The 20,169-nt window shown below is 42.5% G+C and overlaps 4 protein-coding genes across 4 annotated transcripts in view; 3 read left to right on the top strand and 1 right to left on the bottom strand.

The window, feature by feature from the left end:
* Positions 1-4,291: 4,291 nt before the first annotated feature.
* On the bottom strand, positions 4,292-5,597 carry LOC120446703 (putative gustatory receptor 57a). Its single transcript, XM_039627801.1, has 2 exons — positions 4,464-5,597; positions 4,292-4,408 (listed from the first exon to the last, which is right to left on the bottom strand). The coding sequence occupies exons 1-2, from the start codon at positions 5,595-5,597 to the stop codon at positions 4,292-4,294; spliced, it is 1,251 nt and encodes a 416-aa protein (XP_039483735.1).
* A 5,664-nt stretch (positions 5,598-11,261) lies between these two features.
* LOC120444854 lies at positions 11,262-11,564 on the top strand. Its single transcript, XM_039624815.1, has one exon. It carries the CDS (start codon positions 11,262-11,264, stop codon positions 11,562-11,564), a length of 303 nt encoding a protein of 100 aa, XP_039480749.1.
* A 426-nt stretch (positions 11,565-11,990) lies between these two features.
* Positions 11,991-12,821, top strand: LOC120444853. The gene is made up of 2 exons (XM_039624814.1): positions 11,991-12,072; positions 12,223-12,821. The coding sequence occupies exons 1-2, from the start codon at positions 12,000-12,002 to the stop codon at positions 12,819-12,821; spliced, it is 672 nt and encodes a 223-aa protein (XP_039480748.1). The 5' UTR covers positions 11,991-11,999.
* A 4,859-nt stretch (positions 12,822-17,680) lies between these two features.
* The window catches only part of LOC120446106 (zwei Ig domain protein zig-8), a 47,305-nt gene continuing 44,816 nt past the window's right edge, over positions 17,681-20,169 (top strand). The window contains exon 1 of the mRNA XM_039626900.2: positions 17,681-18,474. Coding sequence (XP_039482834.1) covers positions 18,390-18,474 — 85 coding nt within the window. The 5' untranslated portion in view covers positions 17,681-18,389. The remainder of the gene's footprint in view (positions 18,475-20,169) is intronic.

Genomic DNA, 20,169 nt, shown 5'->3' with positions numbered 1-20,169 from the left:
ATTTAAACTGCATTTATTTCAGCATATATTTTATACCTAAAGTGCTTCAGTTATAAAACAGATTTGGTTCCTATGGAATACAATAAGCTCTCATATAAAAATACAATTTATCCCATTTTATTTTTAGCGTGCATTGGGCGTATAATGCCGCGATTTGCGCGCCTATGTGCGATATATATACTATTTGGTACCATGCATTCTGACATCTGGCCAATTACTCTGAATTTTTGGGCAAAGGCTTTGTTTGATGATGGTCTGGGTTAAGCGGGTTTGATTTGGTTTGGCCGCTACTAAGCCAACTGATTTCCATGGTCCGCATGTGTGGAGCTTATATGCGTTTGGCTTGCAAGCCAACCAATTGGCAAATCAAAATATGGGTATTTAAATTAAAGCGCCGCTTTGAATCAAATGCATTAAATCAAAGCTTTATTGATTGCTTATTGGGTGTATAGTTTTTCACACTCTAACCAAAAAAGCCTTATGAATTGAAACATGGAACTGCAATCCATTTTGCCAACTGCCAAACAATATATACACTCAAGACCAGAAATGAAATTTACTTAATACTATTCAACTGAAAAGTGAATCTGTACTTGTGCTTAGCATGTCAAGGAAACTGGCACAAAGTGGCGCAATTAGAGTAAAAAGTTGAAGGTAATTTGCGCCAAAGAACGTATTAAAGGCCTGGTTTTAAATTGCTTGACAAAATGGCTGGCCAAAAGTGGCCTTAACCCCTAACCTTTTCAAAGTATTTTTTTCGCCAAGCAGCCAGCGCACAAAATGCTCATAATTTGCTTGTTCCTTTGCACTTGAATTAGATGTGTGCTATGTGTGTTTGTATGTGTTGTTTTCGTGGCATGTCCTTGCAGCTGCGATGCTTGAAAAGTCGTTTGCTTGGACTGTGCAAACAAAAATGAGCGAGCAGCGGAGGAGACTAGTAAATGCATTAATGGATGGAAAAATGTCCCACCTGGAGCGGCTCCTTCGCCGCTTTATCTCCATGCCACGTGTGAGTGGGCCAGGTGCTCTTGACATTGCCCCGAGTGAAAGGAGGAGGCTTCAGTGTTTACGCTGCCACATGGCGAATGCTTCAGCCTGGAGAGTTCTCCATCTCGTGCTCGCCGTCTTTGATTGCGTGCTCGTCTCGCTGGGATCATATATACATATATATATATACATATATACAGCATATATAGTGGAAGACTCGTCTTGGGCTCGTTAAGTGTCGCCTCCTTATGGCATTTCATGCTATTTTAAATGCATTTGAATAAATAAACACTCGCACGCTCGTAAAATGTTTATTACGTGGGCAAATGTTTGTGTCTGGCCTCATTAGGAATGGAAGCCCAGTGCGGTGGTGCTGGCACAATGCAAATGCAGCAACTACACTTCGCACTTAATGCATTTTTAATTTAAAGCCCCAACACCGTAACATCCGCACATCCGCACATCCCTGAGACGTTACAATTGCATCGAAATTGCTTTAATTGAGTGGATTTGCATGCAAAATTCGAGAGGCAAACACAAAACCAATTGAATGTGTCCCCAATGGCAAATTCAATATGGCCCCGAAGTGATTTCACCTCAAGTTGTGGCCAGAATTCGGTGGCACAACTCTTTTTTTACGGGAGTGCGAGAGTGGGAAGTGCGCTTTAATTGATTACCCATTAATTATGCACATTTCGCGGCGAACGTGTCGTATGCGTGATATTTTATTTGGTCCTTGATTAACTCGCCGTTGCACACATTTGGCGGCAAATCTGTCCAATCTTTGACTCCCCCACTCCCCGAAAAGTGTAACGAAGATACTAAATTTGCATACGAATACTTTGTCCCATTCCTCTTGTGCAACTGTCAAATGCTGAGCAAACAACATGGCCAAGCTTCATGTATCTCAACTTCAGCTTGACACTTTAAGTGGAAGTTATGCAAATAAATAAATATGCGGATTGACAGAGAGATAAATGTAATATATAGAGATGGAATGTTGACACATGACAGTTTCGATGGAGTGGGTGCAAACAGACAAAGGCAATTAAAGAGTGTTCAAACACACACTAAGCTATTGACAAAACGCCTCGAGTTACCCGATTCCCTTTATAGAGAGAGACACAGTGTGTGCCAGCCCGCTGGGCCGCATAATTATAATGAATCCTTTTGTCAGCCAACTTAACCCTAATTTGTGCCAGCTCACACCATCCATTATCCTCCGCTGTAAACACATTGCGTTTGCCATTTATGCCATTGTCTTACTCATGCAGGTGCGAAAACTGCTAGGAGTGGCTCATACAAAATAAAAAAAAAGAAAAGTCGGCGAGAACTACGACTGCTAATTAAGCTCCAAAATGCACAAATTCAGAATGCCGAGGAGCCGAGGTGAAAAACTCAACTATTTCTGCATTGTTGCTGCGACTTTTGTGCATAAAACCGAAGCAGATGCTGCCCGAGCCTCAGATTCATCCTCATTCTCATTCACATCCACGGCACCATCGCCATCCTCATTTTAGGTTCCTTTCTCTTTTTTTTTTATGATTTTTCCAGCTGATGCGGGCTGCTCGCGAGTTGTGAAAGCTTCAGCCCTGACCACATTTTAATTGGGCTAAGCACACGCCATGTGCTGCATGTGTGACGTGCTATTAGTGAAACTTTTAAATGAGTTAGTTAAGTAAAGCGGGTTACGTTATTATGAGTTTTTGGCTCGGACATTACAAAAGCTTGTCAGCTCTGCAAGCTCTGCTCTGCTGGGGCTTCTACATTCTGCCATTCTTCGGCTGCAACAATATGCATGGATGGGTTAGCGGGTAGGGGAGGGGAGGTATCCTTGTCGTGGGGCAGAAAGGAACTTGCAGCATGTAGCTGCTTGTGGGATTATGCACACCTCGAAGTTGTATGGCTTCTTGTAAAACCGGGGGAAGTTGCTATGCGATGCAGAACAAGTTGCTGCATCATGCGGCTTTTGCACATTTTGGCTAATGAAATTGTTTTTTTCAAGCCTTTTGTATTGTCTAATTTTAGTCAATTTAACGCTGTAAGTAAGTAATAAAGGTACTTAAAACAAACTAAAAGACTCTAAGAGGATTTTCTTACGCAGTTTTAACCATTTTATCACATTACGATACTTTCGCGTCAAATATTGTTTTCCAATTATGCTAATGCTAAATATATTTTTCATGCCTGTTTTTCCTTGCGAAATGCACGAATACCATTTCCAATACAATGTACCAATGCTAAATGTTCAGTGGCACAACGCATTCGATGTTTTATTGGTGAAATTACTCTGGTAATTATATGTCCAAAGTGGGTGCAATCAATTTTCAATTAGTCGCATGCAATAATTCCGCCAACATTTCTTGAAAGGCAAAAACGTTTCGGATTGCCGTTGGTAATTATTGCAAATTATATGGTGCGCCGAACATTTGTGTATTTATACGGGAAGGATCGCAGTCATGCCAATCGAAAATACTTGAATACGGCAAAGGAATGCGTTGGATGGAGGGCGAAAAAATATTATTCAATTACGCACCACAATGGTTACGACGAGCATAAAAGCAGCCTTCCCATAAATACACAAAGTCTCCCTTTTCAGCCTTCAGCCGGCCGCCAATGTGCTGGCCATAAATCGAGGTAATAACATTCGAGAATACTCATAATAGTTTCGCTCCCAGGCGAGTGAGTGTTTCAACTATGATTTTCGAAATGAAATCAATGTGTATAAGCGCGCGTCTCACCAAATGAAACAGTGAGCCTGGAAATTATTTCCGCCTTGGTCCAAAAATTGATTGAGAAGCATAATCGATAAAAGCCGTATGCCTCCCCCAATTAGCTGGGTGAACTTCCCCAAAGAGACTTTCACCTGGGCTTGGACTGCAGTGATAAAACAGCAGACGCCGCCCCCTCAAGGAAATTTACATAAAATTCAAATAAAATAAAACGACAAACGTAATAATCATTAGTCGGCTCTCCTGGGTGCAGTCGACACAGGACTCCGGGCAGTGGACACAGGACACTGGACACTGGACAAGATGGCTGCATCTGGGGGTTTGGAGGAGGTGATGCTGACTTATTTATGGAGTTTGCATGTTAACGAGCCACTCGCAGTAAATTAATTTAGTCCCTGATAAATATTACCTATGGGTCGGCCATAAATTGGAGACACTTTAAGATATCTAAGCTTCGCGAACAGAAATATTTTCATTTCTGGTTTATTATAATATTTTCTTGGCGTTTTAGGCCTATGAGAAAACCGTTCTTCATAATAAGTAGTAGTATATACTAGACAGTTTTTAAAAATTTAAAATCCAATCCATTCCTGCAGTGCAATCTTCTGCTGTTCGATTTGCTCGCCCATCTTTTGGGTCATGGCGAATGAGATGAGGATAAGCAGGTAATTGACCAGAATCGATGTAAACTGTTTAAATACAAGTAATTACGTTTCTGATTACCAAATTCAGCATGCTACCCACCAAACCGATAACTTTGCGGTCGAGGACAACATCTAGGCCACTGGTGAATCGAATCTTGGCCTGAATCCGCCACGACATTAGGGACTCGACCAAGGGACGCAGCGTGGGCTTTTGTGGGAACCATTCATCCAGCTTCTCGATGAGGCGTAGACATCTCCTTGCCTCGTATATGGTTCGATCGCAATAGAATGGAGCTATTAGGAGCTTGTAGAGCGGTGGGATCATGCACAGGGCCACATAGCCGAGCATTCGATAGCTACTGCTGTTCTCCTCCTCATTTTGCTGGCCAATGCCCGCGGACTGACCAAACAGGATGTACAACTCACTGGTGCTGATGGCCAAGTCGTGGGCCATGGCTGCCCACAGACTGAGGGCGTACACCCTGTTGATCTCCTGGACGAGATAGTGCAGCTCCTGGACCATGGACACCACCTGGCGTATTCGTAACTCCTGTACGTGCTGCTGCGGAAATCGCCGGTTGAGGAATTCCGGTTGGAGCAGTTGCTGCAGCAACCGCAAGCGGATGCCCAGCATTTCGGCCAGGGTCATGTGCACATAGCCCGTGAAGTGGGGTCCTCCGGTGACTATCGCATAGCAGAGGGCGAAGAGCAGAAAGAGTGCTCGATGACCGCTGGCCACTTGGAAGGCGGCACTGTTGATGGCCATCAAGTAAATAATGGTCACTATGCCCAGCAACGCTATGTTCTTTCTCAGCATTTTTCTATAGTTCAGATTGGCTCCAAAGTCGGCCATTAGCCTGGAATCCAAGGCAGCCAATCTTTGATAGATTCCCAAGTGTCGGCTTGCAAATACTTGCAGCGATATCACAGTGACCACAAAGACCACGGTGGACATTACCAACTCCAGCACCGAAATGCTCAGCACCAGTTTGTCGGCCTTTGCCAGACGTTCTCGTACATCTTCAGCTGCCAAAAGGACACTCAGGGATCCAAAGAGACAGATCAACGCTACCATGGCCACCGACATGGAGTAGATCCTGCTGGCCCGAGTGATCCTGAAGTTTGATCCACGTATGCCGAACCCATTGCATCCCAAGAGGAACTGCAGCACGCAAATGAATCCGGCACAATCGAAAACCGTTTCCGGTTCGCGGAAGAAGTACAACACGGCCATCGCATTCAGTTTTTGAAGCAGAACTAATGACTATTACATTTTGGAGAGGCTCAGATATTATCCACAAGATAACCTACTCCAAAAATCCAAGCAACACAAGCTTTAGGGTACGATAGTGCGCTTAAAGAAAATCTGTTACCAAATTTATTGAAAAAAAAGGATATGAGTATACAAATTTGGTTTTATTAAGACTTATACTTACTTTTATTGAAGACAAACAAATTTTACTACTCAAATATTATTTGGTTTATGTCGAATTTCCAAACATTTTTATACCCTACACACAATAAGCCAATGAAGAATATTTAGTATTTGCTATTTTCATAAATGACTGCCAGCCATTAAAGCAATTCAGTAATTAACTTGATTACTTTTGTGATAGCTTTTGACAAGTGCTTTCCCAATTTACAAATAAATGTGAGTTGTGTTTTTGGTGGACTCGGTAAACAAAACAATCGTTTAATAGAAAGGAAGTTAATATTTCTGTTTTGCACTCTTTGAAAATGAGTAGTCCATTGAGTAGAGTTGAATACATTTGCAACCATTTAGTGGCACAGCAGTTTCCACAATTAGTTACCACATAACAAGGGAAAAACATTTCTAATATATTCAATTGAGGAATAAATGTTGCACTTGATTTGAGGCTGCAGCCGGTTTGGTAGTTTTATAAATATGTAAAAATTTTGGTGTTCTGCTGGAACACGAGTAATTTAATTTCTGAAACATGCGAGAGACGGGTGGAAAAGCTGTCAGATTAAATGCCATAATCCATGGGATTATGGCCAAGCTGGTAAAAGTTGTTAATGCCCGGTGACAGAGCTCAACCCTTCGAACTGGTCCAGTTCGTTGATGTATATGTATGTGTATGTGTGTGGCATGATTTACAGCTTTCGCAGGAAGGTGAAATTAACCGAGATGTGGGCCAGAAGATGCAGGTGGGCATTTTGTTGCCTTTAATTAATAAAACTTGATTAACGGAAATTTTATGATTGTCCAAACGGTAGCAGGTGGCAATCAATCATCGCCTTCGCGTCCGTTCACTCTCACTTCTCTTAATTATTTTGCATTAAATATTTATGAAATTCCCGAAAGAAAAGTCGCCAGTCGCCCAGTCGCCAAGGGACAATTCGTTGGGGAAGAAGTGTAAAATTAATTAGGCAGTGGCCGGATGGAAAAACGTCAAATGGTTGCAAATGACAACCAAACGGCATGGAGTCAGTTAATAAATTGTTTGCTGCACATTTGTGGTTCAGCGCACAGGGACACATACATATACATACATTATATATAGTACATAAATAAATTCGAACACGGAATTATTTATGCGCAACTGTTGATTTTCTGGCTGATTAACCTCTGGGCGGCTTAACTAGGAAATAAATCGTATAAATGAAATGCACCATCAAATGCCAAATGGTGCTCTGAATACTCTGCATACTTGAATGCGATCAAAATCTATACTATAAACTACATATATTCATCAGTCGGCGCAGTCCTTGCATCACTGGCTAGAGTATTTCCCAGTAATTAGTTCTGTTATTTTTTTTTAGCAATTTGTATATATTATTTATCGCCGTTCGGTTCAGTGCATCGACAGTAACATATGCAGCCACATTTGCATTGAGAACAGCAATTACCAAATCCAATCGCATCCAATTGAATTAAGTTGACTTGGATCAAGGGCCGTGGTCCAGTAACTTTTAGGCTTTCCCCCACTTCACAGTTCTGGCCATTTGTCCTTGTCAGGAGCGAGATCCTTTGCACTCCCACACACACACACACACACACACACACACACACACTTGAATCCTGACAGCTGGTTGACTGACTGATGGAGCGCCTGATTGACTCACCGAAGTGTCCAAAAGTAAAACAACACCACCACCAAGTCACAAAAAGGGAAATCAAATCTCCGCCCATATGGATTCAATTAACGCTAATTTAAAATGCCAACATATCTGGAGTGGAGTGGCATTCACAGAAGCGAAAATAGAAAAAATAGAAAATTCCCAGTCAGTTTTCCACATGACCCCCGTCAAAAATTCGGGTTTGACACTCCAAAGGGCAAAATCGACAACAACAGAAAGGACAACCTTTCCCTTGATTGAGGGCAATAAATGAGTCAAATCAAATTTGGATTGTAGGATGTGTTAAAAATGTATACGATGTTGTATAAGGTGTTGCGAAAAATTCTGTTTTACCCAAAGGCAGTTAAATATATTTTGGTTTTCATGCTTAGAATTGGTATAGGTACAGATGTATTAATCCCAGCATTGCTTACATAATTTAAATTTATTTTCATAAGAAGTCCAACTCATTTTGTGGTTTTGCATTATTAGGAAAGCTGTAGTGGTTCCCAGTATTTAATTTCCCAGACGGACACCGAGTTTGCTATCAGTTTAAAAGGTGGCAGGCGAGTTGGCATGACGACGTAGCGATTTGTAGGCACTTGCTCGACTGAGTGGGTCCTAATGCCGCTCACAATTAAATTAAATAACACCATAATTAATTACTGCCCACGCACACACACACTAACACACACACACACCGAAAGGACTTGATTTGCTGGCCAAGAAGGTGCTAATGTCCTGGCCCATTCATCGTGAACTGGCTGGTGTGATGGTGTGCGTGAGTGAAATAAAGAATGATTTATGGCGGTAAGCTAACTAACGTTCAGCACCACGCATGTTCTTGTTCTCACAATTAGACGCTGACCCCCAGTTAAGAAAAGTGGGCGGGGCTTGGCGGTTGGGGCTTTCCCCCTTTTGAGAAGCGGCCATAAATCGCATCGTAAATAAAGCAGCGGCATAAGAATGGAGCCATCAACTTTTGATGCAACTTATAACCGTATTTGGCCATAACGGCGCCAATGGTCCTGCATTGATTGGATATATCGAGCATCCTTAAGCGGCGACCCATTTGGCCCCATCGCTCGAATGTCCGCCCATCAAGGAGCAGTGATAACGTGCAAGTTCCTGGACGTCCTTGTTGCTCCTTGATCGTCTTGCACAGCGACGTTTAATGTTAACGAGCAAATGGCCCTGGAATAAGTGCACTCCTTTCCTGACGCCTTTATAAATGGTGTTATGCATAAAGTTTATGCGAACGTAATACGTTGAAATATAAGTATATATACATAATAAATTTTTTTTTTTATAGTCAAGGGTTATCATCGCGGCTGCTTTATCTCGCGCAGCTGCTGAAATATGCGCCTCTTCCTTTCGCCCGCAATCTGTGGGCCATCTTTTCCATCTTTCCACCTTTTTTCAGGCTGCATGTTCATTTGAGGCGGTCGAATTGCTTGCTGCACAGCATAAAATCCACTCAGCCATGCCACATAAAACCAGCGAAAAGCGTTGAAATTATGGTGCCCACTCATTGTGTTGCAGCTTCTCACCTCTCCGAGTGAATCTGCAACGCCGCAAAGTTGCACAGATGCCCCGCATTCCATTTTCTTATATTCCATTCCAGAGGGGCGACTCGACTTCGGTTTATTAGCTCGCAAAATTCAAAACAGTTTTACCAGGCCGTCGACTTAGCCTGTATGACTAAAAAAAGTACAGAGATAAAAACATTTACTTAATTAAAAATGATGTGATTGCAATATATCAACTATTTATATATACCATTGAAGAATTTAATCATAGTAAATTAAATGAAATGCTGAAATATTTGTTACCTTTTTTTAGGGTCAAAATCAACTAAAATAAAATCAACTGCTATTGGCAGTAAAAAAAACTCATGATTTTATTGTTTAATTAAGAATGATAGTTTCCATTTCACATAGTTTTGCGGCTGTAATAAAATCAAATTAATTGTATTGCAAAATAATACTATACATGAAATAGAACAGCCTGTTTTCAAAAGTAGTGGAAATTAATATTTATTAAAGCATTTAGCAACTAATCCGTATTAAAATATTAATTGAAGGCTTTATATGAAAATGTTGTAATTATTTGAAATTAGAATCCCGCCACTTGCAACGAGGCTACCAAATCATTGTAGAAATACCGGGGACGGCGCTCCGTTCCCAAAGAGATGCCTTCAGGGCAGGCAATCCGATTAGGGTGCACGTTCCAGGGCGACCGGGTGGAACGTATCAGCTCCTTGCCACATGACGACTTTGCAGCCGTAGCCCGACGTGCGTCAGAACTGATTAATGAGCTGCAAATGATGTTATGCGCAACGGCCGCTTCGTCAGGGCGTAAATCAGGAATAATCGGGCGTGCCCCAAACGGGAGTGGATTCGGTGTGGCACTGCCACTGCGTACTACAAGTACATGGGGTGGCGGCCCTGAAAATGATGCTAATGACGGTGGTGATGCGGCATTGTTCGCGTGCGCAGACAGCTTGACATTCACCGCTTGCATTTCACTTGTTGCCCTGCAGCAGCTGTTCGTTCGTTGAAGAGTGACCGAGTGCAGTAGCATTATATTATCTTAGGAAGCTAGACTCCCAGCCAAGCCCAACACAAAGGGACGCAGCCACAAACTTGCCCGACAATTGGCAGATGTCAGCTTAAAGCCATTTGAAAAAGCAAATGTCTGACAAAGCTGCAACTAAAACTTTTTATGCCCCACTTTGCCTGGCCATTCACAAGTTGTACGTGGCAAATAAAAGTGCACCCGGGGACCGGCTGCGTATCGCTTGCCAAATGGGATAGACAACACTCCCTGCCCCTCTACCATCCCAGGATGCGAAATCCGAATCTGAGTTGGCCTGGAAACAGATTTAAGTATGCAGTTGTAAGCCATAAAATCAGCTTAATACTTCCGCTGAGCCACCAAATCTGAATTTATGGTCCACACAGGAAAGGCACGCAAAATGCAAGTTCAGTGGTAAAACTCGATTCGTGAGATACCTTAGCTCATACTTTTTATAGCATAATAAATTATTATACATAATAATCAAAATTTAAGGCAGATATTTAATATAATTTGTATATGTAAATGATAAATTATTACACTTTTATAAATATTTTAATATATTGAATGTAAATCTATCATAAAAATCCCTTAAATAGGGTACTTTTACAGCTTCAGCCTCAGTTTAAACACAAAATCTAAGTTCTAATGAGAAACAAAGTCATCTACTGGGTTACATAAGATAGTTTCTAGGTTCAAATGGTGAGAGCACCTTGTGACACGATTCGACTGGCAGGTCAAATGGTCACGAGAACCTCTGTTGTTGTTTCACCTTTGTTCACCTTTGGCGGAACTCAAATCACGGCGACCTGCCATCCAGTTTGCTTTCTTTGCTCATTTGTCGCTCATTCGCCAAGGTTCCACATTCACATCCATATTCATATTCATATTCATATCAAGCAAAGTGAAAGTGCTTGATTAGCAGAAAAAAATAAAGAAATCAGTCTGCCGATGGGTGTATCGAGGCATAAGCATGTGGGTACATCTGGAATGACTGATTGCCTGGCCTCATGTCAGTGATTAGTGATTAGTGATTAGTGTTTATGCAAATGAGTTCTAAAGACTTGGCCCGGGCATAAATATAAATCAATGCTGAGGTCAGACCAACTCAAGTTACCTGGAGCGAGATGAGCAGCAGCCACAGGTGGACGAGGTTGCTCTTAGTGGCCTTAATTGTACTTTTGCATCACAGTGCCAGTGCCTTGGGTATTTATGATGAACATACGTAGTCCATTACCTAATGAATTTGTATGCAGCCAAACAGGTGACACTGAGACCTCTGGAATCAGCAGAGATTCGAGCACTGGAGCACCCGGTTGCCAAGGGGCGATCGGTGGCCAGTGGCCTCACTGGATTTGTCCTGGGCTTGGGAAAGGCCCTCACTGGGGTCTTCATCTACGATGTCATTACGGCCAATATCACCGAACCGGAGGATACCAATACCTCATCAAACAGTGGTTCCTTTAGGGAAGTCTGCTTCAACACTGGCAGCTCTAATTCGGATATAACCTGCCTAGTTTACTATGCAAATAACGCAAACTAATGTAATAAAATATAAATAGAAACAGAAATAAAAAAGAAATATCTTTAATATATTGCTTTGTGCCTTTTTAGTTTGAATAATCAAAACTAGTCTAAAATTTATATTATTTTTGTTTGCAAACACTTTTAGTTTCATTGTGCCATTTTATTTCTTAAAACTCATTTTCGATCACCATACTATCTGCAATATTAAATCGGTTTAAACACGAGCCCTTTTCAAACTGATTCTGGTTAATGGATCTGCTTAAAACCTGTTTTCGGGTCGTGGCGCTGTCAAGGGTCAAATGGTTTTATTTTCTGCGGAATTTCGGGGAATTTGCATATGCAAAGCTCGAAGAAACTTTCTTTGGCTTCTCGTCACAGATAAAAGTGAAGCAGAACCCGTCGGCTGTTTCAGTTGGATTTCTACGCGATTACGCGAAAGATCGTCAAAAAGATGAAGTCGTTTGGGAACTTGACCTTTGGCCTGCTCGCCATCCTTATAGCATGCCTGACTGTCGGCTTAGAAGGTGAGTTGTGGAAGTGGTTTGAATCTACTTGTCTATTAACTTACTTATAGTAACAAGTAACAAAGTTAGTTCTTAAATTAAACTTGTACTTATCAACGAAAAAAACTCTATGTAAATAGTAATAAACAATATCCTGCACCTGATTTTAAGCTCGTCGCCTTGCTCTGCGTCCACTGACTGGACGGGAACTGAGAAGGGCTCTTAGGGAATCCGGATTCGATGAGGATTCTGCAGCTGGCAGATCAGTGGCATCGGCTTTGACCGGACTCAGTGGTTTCGCCCTGGGTATCACAAAGGGCATTGGTGGCTCGATTCTGTTCGATGTGGTCACCTCGAACGTGACCATTGATTACATCACCAGTCTGCTGAACTCCACTGCCTCTTCATCGACCTCAAGCAGCAGTGGAACCGCCCAGGAGATCTGTTTCAATAGTCGCAGCGCCGACGGGGAGATCATTAACGGCAGGAGTAATGGCTACGATGGCATGGATGATGACGCAGAACCTAATGGCGAGTGGAGGCAAACTGGTAGTGGCGACACTGACACTGCCACTATCACAGACACAGACACTGGCACTAACACAGGTACAACCACCACCTCGGCTTCCAGTGGCCTCACCTGCATTGTCCTGAACAAGGAGGGTTCCCGTCGCAGGCGTCAGCTGCGCATTCGTCCAGGAACCTTGAGATCTGTATATCCGGAACACCATCGGCAGACCCTGAGAAAGTACCGCAGGCATAGGGCATAGGAAATAGCCCTAGGCTAGACCTTACTTTAAGCTAACTTATTTATTGATTTCGATTAGTTTATTAAATTTTAATTGTTCCGCATTCCATGGGCCTGGGTGGGCTGCCTTCATTAATGGCCGAATGACTTGGGGAAAATCGTAGATTGACACATTTATGATTTGCTGACATGCACTCTGGGTTTTTGCCCGAAAACATTTTACAGGGAACGTGAAGTCGCTGACGAGAAGCAAGCATTCATATGTGACACACACGCAGGCACTGAGAGAAAATGAGAGTTGATGGCTTACTTGCAGGGTATCTTAAGCTTATCAGTGCCTAAAATAACTTATTTCGTTGTATATCCTTAAGTATTTTTGCGCTTTCTTACCTCTTTCCTTTCTGTTGTGTGAACATAAAAAACGTACATGTGTGTTTTCCTTGGTGCACCCTTTTGCTGCGTCACGCATATCGGGGTGGCAGAATGGTTATTAATACAAACAGAAAGGCACGCAGCCTGCCACACCCACTCCAGGTCCCCCAATACCCCTTCCCGTCCCTTTACCCGCTTCCCAACGCCATTGGTCCTTATGTAAACATTGAAATGTCATTGACGTCGAGGGCAGCCGCCCGGCCACATAAATCCTCCTTGGCCACAATTTATTAACTTTAACACTGGCCAATGTCAACGGCCTCCCCGGTCACCCGTCTCCCCCCTCCCCCCTCCGCCCCAGCCACTTCACCTATTGATTTGGATGCGAAATTTATGTGGATAAAGGACCTCAACCGCCGGAGTTCCTTCAGCGAACTATTAACTTTGAATCTTCTTTTAGGGCGAGTAAATTGCAGTGTTTATGTTATTGTCTGATCCTTGGTCCTGGAGGATGTGTCTGTCAGTGCCTAGGCAGGAATTGCATTAGGGACCATTTATTATTTATGCAAATGTGAAGAAGTTCTGTCATGGCCTGAAAAAGTGGCTCAGTGATTAAAGTGTGGCGAGTGAGTCTGCCAGCCGCAAACTGTTTCTCGAAGAAAATCAAACTCAAATTACCATATCTCTGCCCCTTTAAAAGACCATTCAGAATATTTCTGTGCGTACATATGCTACGAACAGTAGAACATCTGTAAGAAGAACTTCAGACAAAAGGGAAAAATTATGTTAAGACACTGTTAGGAAAGAAGTCTAACTTCGTTTTAGATGTGCGTGATGATGAATTCAGTTTAAGCTTTCATCTTGGAACATTTAAGTTACATTAAATTTCTTAATAATATTTTTGTGATTATAAATTGACATCTAAAATCATGCCTTAACTTTAAATGTAAAGTATATGTTTATTTATAAATCTAAATTCAATGTTAAAGTCTACAGCCTGGAAAGACCACTGTATGTTTGTATATTCATGAACGAATCAGCAGCAAACTACAATTATTGTGCACTTTAGTATCGCAAAGAAAGCCAGCCTAATGACCGAGGCCGTGACCCCAGAAGGGCAGTTGCTCCCCTAGAAATCCTCTAGCTGGAATTGCGTACTAAATGCGCTAAATTACTAACTAAATGCCGCAAGTGCCGCCCCTGGGCATGGCTAGAATTTCACAAATGAACGCCTTTTTCGGGTGTTGGTGGCATGGTGGTGGCGAGGGAGGGGTGGGAAAATGGCCAGAGGGGTGCTTTCCCAAAAGCCGAAAAACTGAAGTCAAAGCAAAAACGAAAGCAAAAGCGAAAGCCGACAGTCGATGACATTTGAGCGATAAGAGAAACTGTTGTGTGGCTTACTTGGAAGCACCCCCAGTGATTTTCTATACCATGTAATGGGGAGTTGGGGGGTCAGAGGTCGACCCTTGTGGTTGTTGCTGGCATTAAGTATGCAGGCGTGTGAATCGTGAAGGCGGCTATACAAATAGTAAATGCTAGCCGTCCTTCGAAGGCATCCACCAGTGCCGCACTTGCGTTTTTACAACATTGAAAATTGTTTTAAATGTTAATGCCGATGCTGTGGGGCTGATAATAAAATCGGCGTGGTGTGGGCGCGGTGTGCCAGAGTCAACAAATAATTGAGATGTTTTCCTGAGTGTCATTCGCACACGCACGCTTTTTTTTATTCAGCGCCACCACCCACCACACCTCCCCCAAGAGCCACCCAAAGTGGGTGGTGCTCCCCGGTGGACAAGAGAGTCAGCTGTTCAGAGTGCGCGCACTTGTGTTAAATTATGCGGGTTTGATTTTTATTGCACAGCCGCTCATTTCAGTCTTTTCCCTTTTGTTTTTTTCGCCATTTGTTTTCCCTGCTTTGGTTTCCTTTGTTTTATAGGTTTTCCCCCAAGGAGGAAGCTGGGCGCGTATGATAGCCACACCCACTGCCAAAATCAAAACCATCTCGAAAGTATAAACAAGTTGAAGGACCGCAGCGGAGTGACGAGCACGCGTGTGTGTGCGGCTGTAATTTGGTCATGCCTCGTTGCCCCAACGAGCTGTTGCTTGGCATTTCAATTAATGGCACTTGCCACCCTTGTATCTCCCATCCCATCCCGTCCCATCCCTTCCGCCCATCCTGCCCTCCAAGGGGTCAGCTCTTCCGACGCTGCACTCGTAATGAAGCCGTCTCCAGCTCCACCTCCAGCTCCACCTCCCGATCCATATCCATATCCATATCCAGTTCCAGTTCAAGTTTCAACAGGAAACCAGCCGCAACCCCATATCTGCCACGAAGTGTAAACACTTAAAGAAAACGATACCGTATTGGATATAATCGAAGATTACAGCAATAGTTAGGTATAGCTTGCTTTACTTTATGTGCCAATGATATATATTAATGTTAATTATCTGGATGTGATCTATACTTTTTAAGGATATCTGGAGAGAAGTTTTACAGACTTCTTGATGGTTAACTGAATGATTTTGTTTGAGCAAATAGTGCAAATTGGTAGCTTTATTGTTTGACGAAATGCCTATTAATTTCTTTGCGTGCACAATTGCAACTCCGCGGTGACACGTGACCACAAGGACATTTGTTGAGCCTGAATTTGCCGCATCGCACGTCTTAATAGATTTTTGATTTGTTTGCCCACCCTCAGCTGGCAACTTAGCCTTCTTCCATTCCGAACCCGAACCCCAACCCGGATCCATATCCGAATCCGAATCCGAATCCAAATCCAATTGTGCGGCGGGCGTGCGTCTCTGATTGGAATAATGATTTCGCAGGCGTAGATAGAACATAAACCTAGCCAGATTTGTTGAATTTTTTTGGGGAGTTACTTGTTTTTGTCAATATAGAAAATCAATAACGAGTATTTACCCACTGTTTTCGCAGCTACCGTTCGGTTAAATCAGACAAGGGTAATTTAATAAAGAAATCACACAGGATAGCAGAAATTAGGTAAGGCTCCACAAACAAAAAAAAAACGAAGATTAAAAGCGAGACCTGAAAGTTTGTCTATTCTTTTTGGCTGGAAATGAACATCGGATATGGGGATGGCATTGGGCAACATTTTACAAATTGTTTCAATTAAAAAGTTTACTGATTTTGCTTTTTCGCCTTTTACTTTATTTTTAAGCGGCTTGCTATTGACACGTGCCTCCACCGCCACGCCCCCCACGCTCCCCACGACCTCACGCCCCCCTTTTCGGTTATCGAATTGAAGTAATCGCTTTTTGGGCGCGCTAATTGCGGCGACCTTGGTTGTGGTGGGTAGGGGGAGGGGTATTTATAAGTCCGCAAGTTGATTGCATAATACTCGCCATAGCTGACCGAATCGCCCGACTTTGGGCACTGGGCCAGTCGTAAGCTGGGAAAGCCAAAAGCTGGGCGCCAATCAATTAAAAATAATCAAGCGGAAAAAGTTCTGGCCAATCTGCACAAATACATATTTCACAGTCGTTAATTAATTTAATTGATTTAAACGCTTCGGCTTGACCAATCGCAGTTGGTGGGGGACTGCCTATCGAGTGCATTTGATCTGTTTGTTTGCACAAAATTAAATTGACTTGTAATTAAAAGTTTCGCAATTGATTGAAATTCTCGTGTGTGCTTTTCCTTTGTGTTCGGTGGGTGGCTGCGATGAGTCGCAATACTAATACCGCTTGAGGCAACTCGCAGCAAATAAACAAAAAAAAAAAACAAAAAAAGGGTATGGGGGAAAACACAGAAAAGTGCTAATTAGGAGCATTAATTAAAAATGCATTTTTTGCTGCTCAATTGAGCTGCAGAGAACGTGGAATGGAAACTGTTTTCACACACAGGACATTTTCTCTTAATTCCTGCGAAGTATAAGAGCGGGTGTGTACGATGTATAAGAGTACTCTGTACTGACCTATGACAGGATATTAGTACGCGGTTTCCTTATTGGTTTAGCAGCTTAAATGGGAGTGGGCTTAATTAAATATTTCACTAAAAACAAAAAGCAAGTTTAAATTAATACAAAGTAGACACAAATTAACTTTTTATTTCTTTTTTGGGGTATCCCTATATACATATATTAGCAAGAAAATCTTGAATTTATATTACAATGTATCATGAAGCTGCTCCAGTAGAAATAACTATTTAATATTTAATTTAATTAATGTTAGTCTGCACATGTGAAATTAGTTAAGGTAGTAATACAATTATTTACAAGTACTTCAATGCAGTGGCAATTGTGCCTTACTACCACCTGCCATAAACAAACAAAGCGTCTTAATGGCTCCACTCCAAAGTTGCTTTGTAATTTCGTGCTCCAATAATCCGACTGAAGAGAGCGTGCCTGCAAGATGGTGCTCTATCTCTTTGCTCTTAGTGAAACCGAGCCGAGTGCCGAAGTCAGCCGAAGGCGAGGCGTTCGTTTTGTGGGCATAGACGCCCGACCACCGATTACCAGTCAGTTTCATCCTGCGACTCGAAGGCGAAGCACGCGTTTCTTGATTTATGTGCGCGGCTTGTAGTTTTCCCAGATAATTCCTGTTCAGATATAGTCCTGTGTAGAGGACTCCAACAAAACAAAACAAAAAAAAAAAAAAAAAAGAGTGGGCCTAATGAGTTTGGGCCTTCGTGTTAATGGCGAATTAATGACGGGCGATTAAAATGCAATAGCCACATGCATGGGGCGCCGTAATGAGCTGAACCGACCGACTGAGTACAGTGAAACAGTGCCATAAATTAGAGGGCCCACAGAAAGTGTAGCCTACTTAGCGGCTTTTCGGCTTGCGATCTGTTTGAGAAGTGTTCGTAGACCGTTAAAACCTTTCACCCGCCCACAAAACAAAACAAGTTTTTGTGCAAAGCTCATTTCGCAGCAGATTAAAAAAAAAAATAAATAAAAAAAACAATCCAAACCAAAGAAAAAAGGGCAACACTCTCAGTGAAAACGAACCAAAAATAGAGGGCCAAGCGGAGAAAGTACTTTCATTGCTCCCCAGGCAGAGCTTAACCGAGAGTTTTGCCGGGCTCTAATTTGACGGAATCGTTAGTTGACCAGTGACGTTCCACCACCAGTTCAACAGTACACCCCCTCCCCGCCCCCGGAATCCGTTTGGCCGGATCCGGATCGCGTGCCGACTACAAGCGTAATAACAATAAACTTGCGGATAACAACCACAGATACACAGATACAGCAGCAAAATGTCCCTGCCATCCAGAGCCAATTTCGGATTACTCAACTGGCTCATCGGCTGGCTGCTGCTGCTGTCGATGGTTTTGTTCAGAGGTGAGTTGTGCTTCGGCCTTTTTAATTAAATAATCCAATTTATTTTCATTTAATTTCTAATTAAATTTAATTTGTTTGCGCCGCGCTCTGGCCCCATGCCCCCACCCCTCTAATTGCCACCATGCCCGTTGTAACCCGAAGATTTTCCTTTGTCGCCTAGGATTTCCCGTCTAATTTCCGGAAAACGAGCGAGTTTCGGTGGCTGGGGAAGCAGGGGAATGCGAATGGAAAATTCTTTAATTTTTGTGCTAAGAATTTTAATTTCGCTACAGCGGCGGCAAAAGTTTTTCCTTTTGTCTCTGGTGTGTGATCCTTAAAAGTGGAGAACCAACCAAATGAAACATTATACACAGGGAAAAACAACTTGTCTCAGCTTGCTTATAGAATACCTTTGTTTTTAATGCATATACAATACTTATATATATTTGTACACACACGCTTTATTTCTCCTGAACAAGATGTTGTGCTCCTCAAAGCATATTCATTCAACCTTAAGTCCATCTCGGTACTCCCAGTTAGTTAGTTTTACTACAAGTCCAGTCTTCTATTATCTGCATTTCAAATTATTATTTGCAGAAAAAGACTCATGCATTTAAGTACTCCGGCTATTTGATTTTCCGCGCAATAGTGACCCACTCCTGGCCAGAGTCCCAGTGTTCAGTGTCCATAGTGTGGGTCGTAGTCCTAGTTCCCCAGCCATCAAGGTTGGTCCACAGACCATCTGAAGGGCAGGAGGATGAATGGCGAATGGCGAATGGCCGCAGAGTGCGAATGCCACATGCAACGTGTGTGAGATGGCGAGTGTGGGATGGGCAAACGGTTTTATATAATAGTTTGCAACAGTGGGGCACAAGTCTCACTTTCAATGCATCAAATGAGAAGAGCGCGCACAGAGATAGAAAATGTGGGAAAATAAAAAGTAAATATGAAAAATAACACATACTAACGAGCGGCAGACACTTGGAAAATGCTGTTGAAGCTTGGTCATGGCCAAAATGCTTCTGGCTGCAGTTGCTGTTGATGTTGTGCTGCTTGTGCTGCAGCAGCAGCAGCAGCAGCTGCGTTGCATGTGGCATGTTGCAGTTGACACACGAAACTATTGCCATTGGGCTTGGCTTTTTGGTTTTTAGTTTTTCGGTTTTAGTCGACTGTTTGCTGGTTTTAAGTTTGCACTTTTTAGCTTTCAGCTAGCAATTTTCTACTTTCCGTTTTCAGCCCGCCGTTTGTCATCACTGAAAACAGCAAATTGCATTTTTATACAATTTTCCATCATTTGACTTGGCAGTTGTTCGTCTGGGCTTTGTAATTTTCAAATGAAATACTTTCCGAGTGCAATTCACTTTTGCACAAATTGTTTCCTTCGCCCTGCTTTCCTTTGACTTGGCTGCTTGGTTTCGCCTTCTGTCCGCCTATCTTGTTTGCCCTTTGGCATCTGTCTGGCTATTTCATTTGGCTAAAAGCTACTTGAAGTTGGTTAAGCGCAGACAAACAGACGAAATAACAACTCATCTTGGCAATTGCTGAACCTGCGAAAAGGCAAGCAATCAAAAAAGATACCTATCGCATTGCAGGACAGCATTTTTTGGTCTTAGTTTTATTTGATTTCAGACAAAGCTGGTGATTATTACTTGTTATGATTCTAATTTGAAATGCAAAATATTACTTTAAAATTAAAATAAATGAATTCAATTTAAT

Source organism: Drosophila santomea, chromosome 2R, assembly GCF_016746245.2.
Source record: "Drosophila santomea strain STO CAGO 1482 chromosome 2R, Prin_Dsan_1.1, whole genome shotgun sequence".
NCBI classification, from domain to species: domain Eukaryota; kingdom Metazoa; phylum Arthropoda; class Insecta; order Diptera; family Drosophilidae; genus Drosophila; species Drosophila santomea.
The sequence above is the reverse complement of the archived record's forward strand: the minus strand, read 5'-3'. Positions and strand labels throughout refer to the sequence as shown.

Excerpts from the sequence above, each read along its gene's own strand:
- LOC120444853 (XM_039624814.1), top strand. The coding sequence starts at position 12,000 with ATGAAGTCGTTTGGGAACTTGACCTTTGGCCTGCTCGCCATCCTTATA. Across the intron at positions 12,073-12,222 it reads CCTGACTGTCGGCTTAGAAG|CTCGTCGCCTTGCTCTGCGT; the intron begins GTGAGTTGTGGA and ends CCTGATTTTAAG.
- LOC120446703 (XM_039627801.1), bottom strand. The coding sequence starts at position 5,597 with ATGGCCGTGTTGTACTTCTTCCGCGAACCGGAAACGGTTTTCGATTGT. Across the intron at positions 4,409-4,463 it reads ACCGCAAAGTTATCGGTTTG|TTTACATCGATTCTGGTCAA; the intron begins GTGGGTAGCATG and ends GTATTTAAACAG.
- LOC120444854 (XM_039624815.1), top strand. The coding sequence starts at position 11,262 with ATGAATTTGTATGCAGCCAAACAGGTGACACTGAGACCTCTGGAATCA.